The 13,907-nt window shown below is 40.5% G+C and overlaps 1 protein-coding gene across 2 annotated transcripts; it reads left to right on the top strand.

Annotated features, from left to right (window-relative positions):
* The first annotated feature begins 657 nt into the window (after positions 1-657).
* On the top strand, positions 658-13,818 carry LOC102220092 (protein FAM131C). Of its 2 annotated transcripts, none has more exons than XM_023328883.1 (6): positions 658-1,031; positions 2,490-2,551; positions 5,076-5,160; positions 11,684-11,929; positions 12,227-12,320; positions 13,242-13,511. In XM_023328883.1, the coding sequence occupies exons 1-6, from the start codon at positions 1,001-1,003 to the stop codon at positions 13,417-13,419; spliced, it is 696 nt and encodes a 231-aa protein (XP_023184651.1). In that variant the 5' UTR covers positions 658-1,000; the 3' UTR covers positions 13,420-13,511. The 2 variants fall into 2 exon arrangements, with proteins under 2 accessions (XP_023184651.1, XP_023184602.1); XM_023328834.1 differs by having other exon boundaries at positions 661-1,031; positions 12,227-12,316; positions 13,242-13,818.
* The last annotated feature ends 89 nt before the right edge of the window (positions 13,819-13,907 follow it).

The following is a 13,907-nucleotide window of genomic DNA, read 5'->3' as shown; positions in this document are numbered from 1 at the left end:
ATAGCTAAACTCGAGCAGTGAAATAATGTGTTGTTATTACTAACATGAATCCTTCAGAAAAGTAAAGGAAGAAGTCTCAACACAGCAGTGGAAGCAGAATGTGGAGATCTGACTCCTCCAGGGTGAAGCATGGTGGCGGTAGGGTCATGCTGGAGGGGGATTTTCTTTAGCAGCTTATCAGTCTTGATGGGTGGGACTAAATACAGTCATAGAAAAACTGTGGGAGAAAGGCTTTTATTTCAAAATACGTAATGCAATTAATCTGGATTATGTAATTAACACTTTAAACTTTTTAGATAATTCGCATGCACTAACGCCCAAACATCGACAGGCCTTGTAAACAAAAAAAAGAAACGAAGACAACAAAAATATTTTTACTTCAACTTGCATTTTTACTGGTCTGGTTGAAAACAAAAACAACAACAAATTAAAGTGAATATAAGACCAAGAACCAAAACCAAAACAAATCTTGAGAGCTACCAGAGCGTAAATAAAAGGCAAACCTTAAGATGATCAAAGTGACCTAGCAAATGTTTTATCGGCTGCTGAGCTTGGCGTCCTTCATTTAGCCTTCTTCATGCCCTCGGCTCCCAGTGAGGTTGTGATGGATACAGTAGCATGGAGAGGGAGAACACAGTGGGAGGAGAACAGGAGACAGAAGGGGAGGAGATTCGCACTCGTCAGCAAACAGGCACTCATGCTTTCTCCCCAATTTCCTCTCTCTCTCTCTTTCCCCCTCCTTCTCTCCCCACACTCTGTTAGTGTCACTCTCTCACCTCTTTTCTCCCATACAGAGAAGTCAGCCGGTGCATCAGTCTCCAGTTCATCCAGCGTTCGCTCCCCTTTCCTCCCCCGACTCAGCTGATACTTCTCCTGCCTCCACCGCATCTTTTCTCTCCTCCTTCTCCTCTTTTCCACTCTTCCTCCTCCTCCTCCTCCTCCTCCTCCTCCTCATCCACCATGGTGAACAGATAACCAGTTGGCCGCTGCTTGTCAGACCATGGGTGCCTGCCTCTGCAAAGGTCACAAAGGTCAGTGTCAGAGCCCACCTGTTTGTGTGTGAATGTGTGAGGATTTGCAGGACAAGTTGGTGGATTTACACATGAGGACCGCAGGTGAAGTTGTACGTTAAGTTTGCGAGAGTTTTGCTGACACCCGACCGAGACGGAGAGTGTCAAGTTTGGCACGTCGGAGTTGACTCTGTTACGGGAGCGATTGCTTTGAAATCAGAAAAGCCTGCTCTATAACCAGCAGTCTGAAAAGCCATTATGTTCGGCCCCATGACAGCTTTTCTTTCTCAAAGCAATCTGTAGACTTGAGGGCAGCAGGTTGATGACTGAGGGAGAAAAACAGTGAGAGCCTCATCTGACTGTCATCCCAGATTTGTCAGGACTTGAAGATGTGACTCGAGTTGCAATTTTCTCTTGCAGGAAAAAAAAAAAGGAGTGTTTTTTTACGGATCTCGAATGCTGCTCGACTGTAATGGTTGGGAACGTTTAAGAAGAAACAGGAGTAATGTAACCGTGTAATCCAGAGATGATCACAATTTAAAGCTCGTTTGAGGTTTGAGGTGTTTTTGCCGCCTAACATTCAGGATTACAATCTCCGGCATTATTTTCGGGCGGATTTTGTGTTGTTAGCTGAAAGAAAATAATTATAAAAAGACTAATGTTTTTATTAGAAAGCGCCCCTTTCAAACAAGGTGGAAGGTATTGAGCGCAGATGCGCTTTGGAGGCAGGCAGCAAGGAGACAGACAGACAGATAAGAACAACACAGCAGGAGAAAGTGTGTGTGTGTGTGAGAGAGAGTGTCAGTCAGAGTGTGATTTAAATCTACAGAGACAAAGGATTGGTTGTGGAATAATGAAGGCGATTTCTTGACCTGCAGACTAAGGCTGCAGATCAGGGGGGATGTGTGTGTGTGTGTGTGTGTGTGTGTGTGTGTGTGTGTGTGTGTGTGTGTGTGTGTGTGTGTGCGCGCGTGTGTGTGTGTGTGTGTGCGTGTGCGTGTCTCCATCAGTGTGTGACTGGAAGGGTATCACCTGGCTTTCCGTTGCTGCGGTGTTTCCATCGTGACAGCCGATTGTCTCGACGACATCACCCACCACCCCCTTCCCCGCCCCCACCCTCCTGGGAAACCCCAAGCATGCGTTTGTATTCCTGAAAGTGTGAAAAGTGTGTGTGTGTGTGTGTGTGTGTCTGCTGACCTTTTAAATGATGTCAATTCTCCATAGCACTGACCGCCACTTCATTTCCTCTTGTCATTCAGATGAGCCTCATCACCATCAATTATGAAGCAAAGAGGCAGAGCGTGAACTGATGCAAAGCTAAATATGCAGAGGGGCCTCGGTTAAATGGCACTAAGGGGATTTAAAGCTCTCTCTCACACACACATGGAGCCTCTTCCATTATGTGTGAGCCTCACTTGACCCCTGGACTTGTATTATAAGTCTATCCAACACCAGTTATTTATTTGTGATTCCCCACAGAACTCCACCTACCATCATCATCGCTGCACCAGACTGAGGAAGGTCAGTCGGCTCCCATCAAGGTACGACTTGTCTGTGTCTGCGTATGGCTAATATCACGCTTTGTTAGTGTTCACAAATGTACAAGTCTCGCTGTTTATCACACGTCAGATCTAAAAGAAATTGATTTTATCCTAAGAATGAGTTATACTTTTCAGATCAGCTCAAGACCAGATTTCTATTCCTTCACATGGTTTATTTTTATTATGCTTTTGTTTATTGATATCCCCATTAGCGTCAGCGGCCTGCTGCATCAGCTATTCTTCCTGGGATCAGTTTACATTAAAAAAAGACAGATTATGTTTACAAAAACCTCACATTACAGATGAAGTTTTAAAATAACACATTCTATTTCCCGTCGCTTTTGAAGGAAGGCACAGTCCTTAGTTTCAGACAGGAAAATGGACTCGCACCTCAGTTTAGCTTATAAAGGTTATTTTTGCTGCATATTCACCTTACTAACACTTCCTTTTGGATACCACTGAAGGCAGCTCAGGCGCCACCAGTTTTAAATGAATAATTAAACAAGTAAGTAAATAAAATGTAGCCTCAGGCGTCACATTTTGGTTTTCCAGATCTCATGTAAACGTATGAAGGAAATTCTCTCTCGCCGGCCGTTTGTCAGAAAAGAGAGGAGGACAGACGCGTTTAAGCTGTTTGGAGAGGGAGGAGGTTCCCAGATACAATCAAAAGGAACATGATCGCCAACCAATCAGAGAAGGGCAAACCTACTCTTGTCTAAAAGAAAAAAATCTATCTGTAATCAAAAAAAAACACTGATTATGCTCTAATATAGAAAAACAAATCCAGACCTTGCACTTTCTTAAAATCCTTGAAGTCTTTGCAGTCAGCTCAAGAACATTCAACCAGAGTTAATCATTTAGGAAAAGCATTTTATCTTTTTGTTCTGATTGCACCAACTCGGGTGTTGGGATCGCGCCTTCTGTCGTTAGCACCTGATTCAGGCTGAGTGCGAATGCCGAAGACTTCTGGCTGTTAACTTCATTAACATTCCTGTTTGCCTGGAAGAAAATAACACGGCAAACGTGTGGGTTGAATTGTGAAAAGGGAGGGGAGATGTGAATGTTCTTCTTGTGGCTCTTGTTTTCAATTACAAAGTTTGCTGTTGTTTTGTGCCGAATCCTAATTTCTCCTTTTACGCACAGATTTATACACCTACACAGACCCTCGAGTCTCCGTAGCGATGTTGTCCTCCGTGGCTCGAGCTCACAAACACGGACAAATCAGAGGCGACGTAGGGTTCAGGGTCTTTCCCGAGGACGCATCAGTATGCACTGTGAAGAACCCATTTCACAGCTGCATTACTTTCTGTCGATAAAAAAAAAAAAGAAAACAGCGCAATTATGAAGTAGAGGGAAAATAATACATGATCTTCAAAGTTGAAGACCAAGAACTGCTTAATCGCTTTGCTGTGATAAATTGGCAAATAAAGCCCTGATGTGTGACTTTTCTTTGGAAGAGTGGTAAAAAGGCAAGTAAGAGCAGATGAGGCCAACATTTTACTTAGTGGCTTGCATTCTAACTAAAATGATGGAAAACTATGGCTAACATCTGACCATGAACGCACCACCACTTTTTGTATTATGATGTGGGGTTGAATCATTTTTTTTCTGAAGAAATGGGGAAATTAGTCAGAGTTGATGGAAAGATGGAGGAAAAACCTCCATTCTTCCATAAACTCCAGACTAGGGCAGAAAAGAAAAGACAAGTATAGAGCTAAAATGGAAGGGTTAGAGCTATTGTTGTAAGAATGGTCCATTTACAAAGCTACAAAGTCCAGACCTATATCCGTTCAGGAACATATAGTTCAACTTAAAAATGAATGCTTACAGCAATTTGAGTGAAGTTAAGCTATTTAGCAAAGAAATAAGTGTGTGTGAAGCTGGAGGGAGAAAATCAATGCTTTGCCAATAATGATGGGCATTTATTGTATCGTTTATCACTTATCGTGATACATTTCTTATCATGATAATAATTCTGATTCATTGTTGTCGTGAAAATTCCAATTCATTTTGTTTAAGAAAAACCCAAAACTGTTCTGGATGGTAATTTTTACTATTGTCTCCTATGTTTGTTCAATGAGAGCATTGATAAATACCAATACATTTGAAAATACTATTAACTGCAGTGACTGTATTTACAGTATTTGTGTTTGTAGGGATATGACTGAGATCACAGTCAGTTACTCAAAAAATAAACAAATAAGTTGATATCACAATAAAACTATAAGTCCATATTTCTCACCTTTATTCGTCAAATCGCTCTTATAAAGAACTTATTCCAAATTCAGTTCAGGATGAAATGAATCAATTCAATGTTGAAAGTTAAACTCACAGCTCCGGCTTCAATTGTCTCTTATCAATTATATCATGTATAAATTTAGGTAAAGATGTCACTCAACAATTAGCATATTGATTAGCATATTAGCATAACATATCAATTTAATCCTGATTGGGTATTTGTAACCTCTGCTTTGCCAGCATATTTACTTTCCTATCTGTCTCTCTCTTGCCTCATGTGGTGCAGGATGGTCAGAATCCTTCCAACGGCACAGTGGCAGATAAGTCCAGTCGCTATGACATTGCAGAGCTGGCTACATCCTCTCTGATAGGTGAGAAACACAAAAACAAACATGTCTGATTCATGTTGTGCGCTGCCTTGTAAATCCATACCAGGGGAAGTAACCACAAGGGGTTGGAAATGCAATTTTCCTCCTTCCTTAATCTTTTTCTCTTACTCACCCAAACACCATCTTCAATTGGATCTTCTGTCTTTGCCTTCGTGTTTCTCTTCCTGATCTCATGTTATTACATCCTCTTCTTCCCCTTCCCCCTCCATATATACAGCTCCTCTCGCCCTCCAGGAGGCTCGTTATTTTTGTTAATGTGTTACGCTTTGATGAACTTTTCGAAGCGGAAGCTCCTTTATTAGACTGACAGAGCAATAATCAGCGGCATAAAACCCTCATGAATAGGTTAGACGAGTACATCCAGGCGCACGGCTGAGAAGATGACAGATTCAATCCAATAAAGTGCGTTTAAAAGGCTTTTTAACATTTACTCAGACATAATCAACCCTCACAAACTGCTGCTGCGCTTTCAGGTGAGGCGTGACGGCTGCTGTCAAACAACAACCGCGGAGCTTTAACACAAAACGACGATGTTAGTGTTTTCATGCACTTTCACTTTTATTCTACTCGCTATGCAAAGTCATTGTCTCATATGTGAAGAATTATTTCTACAACTTCAACTTTTCACATTATAACTGCAAACTTTCGTCCATTTCGTTGGGATTTTATATGAGAGTCCAAAGCAAAGTAAAACGTAACTGTAAATTGGAAGGAGAGTGACGAATCTATAATTTTATTTTATTGGTAAAATCTGAGGAGTGTAAATGTTAATCGTATCCGATGCTTTCTATGAAAGAAAAGCCTCCACATGGCATGATGCTGCCACCGCCGTGTTTCACAACAGGGATGGTGATATACTGTAACATCACGTTTCCCTGATATGTTGCTTTGTTTGTTGCTTTTCCAAGTCGGAATTCATCTGAGGGCATTTCTAATTAATTCCCCACATCGAGTTTTGCTATTAACTACATTTTACAAAGGTTTTTATTTTACAGGGTGTTTTTAGTTGTACTCGTATGGTTTTATTAGTTCAAATAATCAGTGTGTTACAATTGATATTAAATGTTTACCCACAAGCGTAAATGGGGTGTCGTCTTTGAAAGTCACATTTTAGTGTGAAGCAAAACCAGGCTTTAATGTCTCCCACTATAAACGCTTCAAAGTCACATTCGCCATTTAAGTTTGAGGATCTTGCTGGATTTTTTTTTTTACATTTTAGTTTTCCTCATTTACGTAATTGTCTAAACCTCAAACAAACATGCCATCACTTTTACACCCTTCGTCTTTTCCCCTCGAACATTTGATTGAATGCCAAAGTCGTGCAGGTGCAGCTTCTGCAGCATGTTTTGTTTGTACGTAAAGATATATCCACATAATGTAATATGCAACTAATTTTACAAATGGCCCATCTTGTAACTATTTCAGTTTACTTCATTGAACTTCTAACCTGTACTTACTGCAGTAGCTTTGATAAACGAGTCATTAAAACATTTCTGTACAACCTGTGGGGGTCATTGTGGACTACAGTAGAACCAGACATTACCAATCAAAACCACATTTTTAAGTATAACTCTAATATTTAGCCTGTATGGTTGTAAAATATTTGTCGCTTGCTTACTTTCAGCCAAAACGGGTTCATGCCCCTACCATCACATTTTTAATTACTGATTTTAAGAGATAAGAAGTGTTCTCACATTGCCATTTTCCTTCAGAGTAAATATTGTAATATTGTCAGAAATGTTATGTTGTCTTTCTTACAGTTACATTTTCATTTAGCAGTTTTTTCCCCCCTGATGGTCCTGTACACTAGAACCTAACATAATTAACATCAATATTAACCTATAAATGATGACTGCCTGGTGTCCGTAGTAGGATTATTTGTGTTAATGTGACATTTAATGCTGTTCCAGTGGAACAGGCTGAAGCCCAACATCGTCAAGCAATGGCTTAGTTAATGTAATTGTTGCTTTTGAGCTGGTTTACATCTCAGGCTGTGTGTCCAATAGTGTTTAGGATCCACTTAGTGATAATATTTGCTGAACACTTGATCGTATCAGATCAAGGCTGATTAAAAACCGTGACCTTCACAGCACTCGGCTCATGGCAGCTAAGCTAAATGAAATCAAATTCTCTTTAGACATTCTAGACAGCTTCTGGCTGCAGTACTAGTGCGCCATATACAACCGCATTCACCCAGAGAGACTCAGTTGCATAGCTTCGATCTTCTTTGAAGCTTTCTGCAATGATTTCTGGATAATATTAGCTGGAAATATAAATAACATTGTTATTATTCATAACAATGTTTGAGCTAATATTGGTGATAATACAATCTCTGCATTTTAGGCAAAGCTTTAAAACCATCATGTATTTTTTTTCTAGTTGTGCAGTGTGTTTTCTGAAAACAGGGAGAAAATATTGTTGTTTTTTACTTTGCCATTTATTTACAAGACTTGTGAACCATTTGGGCTGCAGGATCCTGATACAAATATGTAACCTGTAGATGTCAAGTTCTCTTTCAATATGTATCAAGGCATAAAAAGGTTGATGAAAGTTCAGGTTAGAACATTTTAAATACATACTGTATATAGTGTTTACAACACTTTCTTTTCAACTGTATATAGTCATGGGGCTCATGAATGGTACATCGATTTAATTTAAATTTAAATTTCAAGACAGTTGGCAAAAAAAACTCATGACTTTAGTTTGGAACAAAATCACCAAACGTTGGCAATGTAGAAGCCGAAGAATCAGGCTGAATCTGAACTCATGAGGTAAAGATTTACATGCTGATTCATCCAGTTGAAAGGAAGAAGTAAGGATGAAGGTCTGAGCAGAGTATCTTGGAGGTCTGACAGCTCCCACAAAATACAATAAAAAAAGTATTTTCCTGTCAGTATTTGAGTAGATGTTTTAATTTAGCTGCTGTGTTTTCCATCAGCACTGTAAATATGATGCACACAGACTTTTCCTAACAGTAACTCTTTGTACAAGCGAGACGTGCAATACCACTGCACCACTGTCTCACTTTTCAACACATAATCAGTCCGTGTTTTTCACTCTTGATGGTTTAACTCCACTACAACAATGTAAATGTTATTTTGAGGACACGCCATTTACAACTCTATTCAAATCCTACAGGTCAGTCTACACTGACTCATTCTATGAAAAATGATGGCGGCCCTTGTGATCAAGGATTTTCATGAGCTTTAACGTGAACTGTTAGCAGGGGACTGTCATCCAGAGGATGTGGCGGAGTAAGTCAAATACGTGATTGTCAAACTACTGGAGGTCAGAAGTTACGCTTACAGACCTGACCTTCGACTTTGACGACCAGCAGAAAAGATTAGGAACAGGAACCATGCACAAATCAAACACATTTTTAATTAACTATCTGCACCAGCTATTACAGGTTTGCATTTTGATGATTTAATGACATATTTGATACAATTTCTATTAAATACATTGAAATAAATAATTATTTGCTCAATGGACCGTGTAATTAATGATTTAATTGTTTGTTTTATTTTGTTCCTATTGAGCCTCCATACACCAGACATACAGTACAGACCAAAAGTTTGGACACAACTGTGTGTCCAAACTTTTGGTCTGTACTGTATGTTGCAAAATCGTTATGGCAAACATGCAGTGGCACCATGTTCCCCGTTTAGCTATGAATTCCTCTCCACAGGACTCAATTTTCTTGAGAGTCGAACTAATTCTGCAGAGTTTCAACATGAGAGATTCATTTATCATTCATCACAAGCAGGCTCACACCAATCTGTCCTCTTGAGACTAAACTTTGGGGAAAATGACAAATCTCTAACAACATAGAGATGTAATAAGGTTTTTGTGAGGACTTCTCAACTATATTCTTATGAAACGGTTAACAAATAAGCAGATTATGCAGTGCTGTTGACAAAATACTAGATTTTTGAAAATTGCAGACACCTGCGAGCTGATTGGCGTCTTTCTAGTTCAGACGCTTGCAGTCATCAGGTGTTTGCAATCATCTCGCATCCATTAAGACGTTGAGCACAGAGCACCGTTATGCTTTGACATGTGGAAATGTTTGTTTTTGCTTCACTTCTTAGAGCATCTTCAAGTCAGTTTCCTGTCTATGAAACAAACAAAAACCAATTTATAAAACGAGGAAAACGTGGGGGGCCTTTTCTGGTGCGTTCACGAACTGACGCAAGCAGATATTTTTCCTCAACTTGTTTTCACTCAACACCCCTAACAGAGCCGTCGCCGTGTGAAAGCGGGGAGAGGCAGCTGTGGGTGACACAATGCGCGATAAAGCGTGCTGTGAAAGCTGCAGGTATTGAGCTCAAACGAAAATAAAGTGGCTGTGATGTTTATCTCAGCTTCCCAGCACTGAGGCAACCAGCCTCCTTTCTTTAAGTTGCCCATTTCCTGCCATTACACTGCTGACATTTTTCCTCCCGTTTCCCCATCGATTCTTTTTTTTTCTTTTCTACATAATCAGTTCTGTCTCTTATTTGACCTTTTGTCTTTTCAACCTTTGCAATGTTTCCCCTCTGATATGGCTTTAATTTTCTCCTCTGAAATATGAGCAAGGCGTCCTGTCACGTTCACTTCCGCTCTTCATTTCCCCGAGACCTTTCTACCCTTGTCTCCTGTGATTACATGAAAGGATGGCTTCTTGTTGTTTTGTCCAGTGATTTCAGCAGGTCATGAATAACACATTAATGTCTGGGCTACAGGAACACAGAGAGACTCAGCTTGAATGCAAAGCTGAAGCAGATGATTCCTCTCGGATGTTTTACGTTTCAATTGAAAAAGCAATGACAACGGTTCTGTTATATTTGTTTGCTAATCTTGTAACGGTGATTCTTCTTGGAAATATTTCATGACATTTATTTCCTCTATGCAGAGAAAAGAAATGATGTGAAAGAGTGACGAGGAAATAATTTGCTAGTCCAAATGTTTTTTTAAAAAAAAAAGGTACAAGAAAATAAAGCAGTTTTTTTTTCTTTTTTAGTGAACAACTGAATGTTTCTACTCCTTCCGATGTAGAAAATCATAAAATATTGAGAAGGCAGAATTAGAAACCAGCCTGACACTTTGGGCAACAGTATCACTCAGCTAGCCTGCGTTCAGGGTATCCATGGTAACTGACTGTTGCCTTGGCCGTTGGATGGGCGCAGTTTCCACCATTTTTTTATTCAGTTCACTGCACCATGTTGAGGTGGATATTTATTGTATTGCTTACTATTCAGTACCAATTTCTTTTCATGATGAGAATTTTGAATTATTGTTCTCACAATAAATTTGAATTAGTGATTAAAAAAATTCTGTATTGTCAGGATTGTTATTTTTACTATTTTCTCATTAAGTTGGTTTGTTCGTTAAGGACATCAATAAATACCAATACATTTGAAAATATGACTAAATGCCATAACTGTGCAGCTTCGTGACACAAATCAGACCTTTTTTGTCCTAATAGAGAAGAATTTGTGTTTGTGGGGCTTTGGTTGCTGGGACACAGCAACACAGCTACCTAACAAAGCAGCAATAAATAGTTATTATTGTCACTTTTATCAACATCGCAATAGTATCACAAAATATTACGACAAAGCTTTAGGTCCGTACTGCCCACCCTGATATAAGTGTTGACTGACGGCCATATTTGGCAGCGTATTAGCAACCAGTTAGAGACACCGCTACAGAGTTGGTCAGGAACAAACAAACAATGTCTTCATTCTTAGTATACATACTAATTACGTGCTTACAGTGGTAAATATTTTTGTTTTGTTAAATAAACCTTAACAGAAACATTCTGTGGTGTTTCCATGCAGATTAGATTTGACCCCAGTTTGCAAAAAAAAAAAAAAAAAAAAACACATAAATGGTAGCTGTCTAGACAAACATTTGTATCTATTTGGTCTAAGATGTTTGTGACCTCTTAGTTTGACATGCACAAAATAAAAATCTGCCGACGAGTTGAGCTTGAACTGCACCAATAATCACACCCACCTACATCCACAAATGATGTATGAGATCAGACAAAATTGCATCGTGTTGCACAGAGATAAACATACACACGTCCTTTCTGTAGCCCTGTTACATAACTCTGTTTGTTTGAATAAGTGTCAAAACGGCATCCTATTGAGAATGGATTCTAAATTGTAAAAGAAAATGGGCAAAAGTTTTGTTTTCACTATTTTTTATGTATTCACAATGCATCTTATTCACACTTCATTTAGGAAACTGCTGCATTGTTTGTTTGTTTTTTGCCAGTCTTATGTTAATATTTATCATGCTATGCCATTATTTTTTCCCCTCTAAATTGTCAATCTGTATAATGGTAAAATAAAAGTGAAATGAACATAACATAACCCAACTGCAGCAGAAAACGTCTTCCCCTTCTGCTGTACCTCCCTCATCAAATTATCCACTTTGCTCCTCTTCTTGGCCAGCCTATCATTTTATCTAATAAATGCTATGAAGATGAATTTCTTCTTCTCTTCCTCTCTTTGTTTAGGCCTGGTGGCCACGATAAAGGAGCACATCACCAAGCCCACAGCGATGGCCCAAGGGCGAGTCGCTCACTTGATCGAGTGGAAAGGTTGGGGTGGATGCGGCGAGGGTGGAGGAAACAGGGCCGGGTGGAGCGGAGGCTGGAGCAAAGGAGGCGGCGGATGGGGGGCCGCGGGGACGGAGCTGCAGGAGGATGAGCAGTTTTATTCCCAAATGACAGATGAAATCAAGGAGGCCCGATTCGCTGCAGGTGAAGCAAACGGATGGGTTTAATTTAGGTAAAACAAAAGGTGGTCAAGCAGAAAGGTGGTGGCAGGGGTTTGGGGGGAAATGGGGGGCTCTGACCTCTCTGGCATTGTCTCTGTTTGATTACCCCAGGCCACATAGATCAATAACCCTAAGGGCTTCCAAGGACAGTGGCTTAAATCTACTGCGCTTATTGAATTTCCTCTAATTTGTGACGTCTGTTAGACCTTTTGAGAAACGACGAGGGGCGGTGACTCACGAGAAAACCGATAGAAAACATGTTTATGTTTTTGTTTCCCAGGCGTGGCAGAACAGTTCGCCCTGGCCGAGGCGGCGATGAGCATGTGGTCCATGAGCGACAACGTGGAGCAGCCGTCCACCAGCTCACAAGGTTGGTGAGTCACCACAGCTTTGAAGCCCTGAGACGTTTTATCAGGAGACCCTGCAAAGTTCACAGAATACAAATGAAGCAACAGATTAAAAAAAACAATCGCAGGTCATTTCTTCTCTAATGGCTTCGGCTGATTACAATCACAAGCTCGTTATTTGAAGGCTTCCATTTTCTCTAATAGATTTTTGAGTGAAAAGATTTTCACATGGATCGGAGGGTGAAAGAGTCTTTAAAAGCATAACTGGGTTTAAAGTTTGAATGAAATCGTGATTCTATAAATATTGGTCACGACCTTCCAGTTTGACACGCTGCAGAGCGAACACGAACCACACCAGCTGAAAATGTAACAAGCGTTGCTGTTTTGGACTCCAGTTGAATCTCCACTGGACTATCTGGTGTGAAAAAAACGCTTAGAGCCTTTTATGGGTTCTGCTTTTGGAGCAATTTTTGTTAGGTAGGCCGCTCCTGGGACCCTTCACCACTCTTCCATGTTTTCTCTGCAGTTCACTGAAAACAACACCTTCTTTTAAAAAAACTAATTAATTACTTAAACTTTACCTGGTGTTAAAATTTGTTTGATCTGAAACATTGAAGTGTAAAAAAAAGCAAAAAAAAAAAACAAATTTTTCAGCGCACTGTAATGATGATGAAATTCAGCCAATGCCACAGGAAAGATCACTCGTTTTGATGGCTGTGCTGAGTTTGTATTTATTCTCATTACTCAAAGTGCCGTTCGAGATTGCAGCCACATGCTGCTGTGCGACGAAGCGGTTCAAAGCGGTGCTTCTCACGCAAGCAATTTCACTTGCAAATGCAAATCATTTGAACAACCTGAGAAGCTCCAGCTGGGATTGTTTTCACCACTTATTTAATTTTTTTTAATGTATTTTTTGACCGACTCACTGACATTGCCGTCGTTTTTCAGCCGCAGAGGGCCACTTCTTGTCCAAGTATTTGCTCGACGGAGGGAGCGTCGGCGTGCCCCAGCACCTGTACAGCATTCACACCCAGACTTACGGCGACAGCGACGCAGCCAGCCTGATTCACCCGCCGCTGGCCAACTCGACGCTTCCCCCGGCACCCGGCGCTCAGCGGGACGCTGACCGTCCCTTTGAGGACCGGAGCGTGGCGACGGCGGAAGCCGCCGTCCGCCACGTCGACAGCAGCTCTCTGTCTGAAGACGACGTTTTTTACAACTAGGCTTGGGAACAAAAGACGCCGGTCACCGCAGTGGAAACGTCCAGGAGATTCAGCGAGGTCCCGAGCCTCGTCCACCAGCAATGATTGTTCTGTAAGACATTTCTAGAAGCGAAACTCTTCGATATGCTTCAAACGGAAGGATTTTAAAGGCCTGACTATAAATACTATTTTTTACATAAGCGAGGGTAGGCCTACTCTTCGTGTGAATGTACAGTTTAAATGTGACATTTTAGTTTTTTATTCCATGTAGGAAACAACTGGAGCTGAGCTGTAAAGAGTCGCTGTAAATATGTTGTTATAAAGCGTTGGTTTTAACATATATGGGACAAATATGGCTGCCTGGTTTTGTTGGTCATTTTATTTCTCCTGAATTCAGTTTAGTTCAGTTCAT

This window comes from Xiphophorus maculatus, chromosome 1, assembly GCF_002775205.1.
Source record: "Xiphophorus maculatus strain JP 163 A chromosome 1, X_maculatus-5.0-male, whole genome shotgun sequence".
In the NCBI taxonomy this organism is placed as follows: Eukaryota; Metazoa; Chordata; class Actinopteri; order Cyprinodontiformes; family Poeciliidae; genus Xiphophorus; species Xiphophorus maculatus.
This window is presented reverse-complemented; position numbering and strand designations above follow the sequence as displayed.

Bases quoted from the DNA above. Each gene is read 5' to 3' on its own strand.
- LOC102220092 (XM_023328834.1), top strand. From the start codon at position 1,001: ATGGGTGCCTGCCTCTGCAAAGGTCACAAAG. The intron at 1,032-2,489 runs GTCAGTGTCAGA...GATTCCCCACAG, and splicing joins CCTCTGCAAAGGTCACAAAG to AACTCCACCTACCATCATCA. The intron at 2,552-5,075 runs GTACGACTTGTC...CATGTGGTGCAG, and splicing joins GTCAGTCGGCTCCCATCAAG to GATGGTCAGAATCCTTCCAA.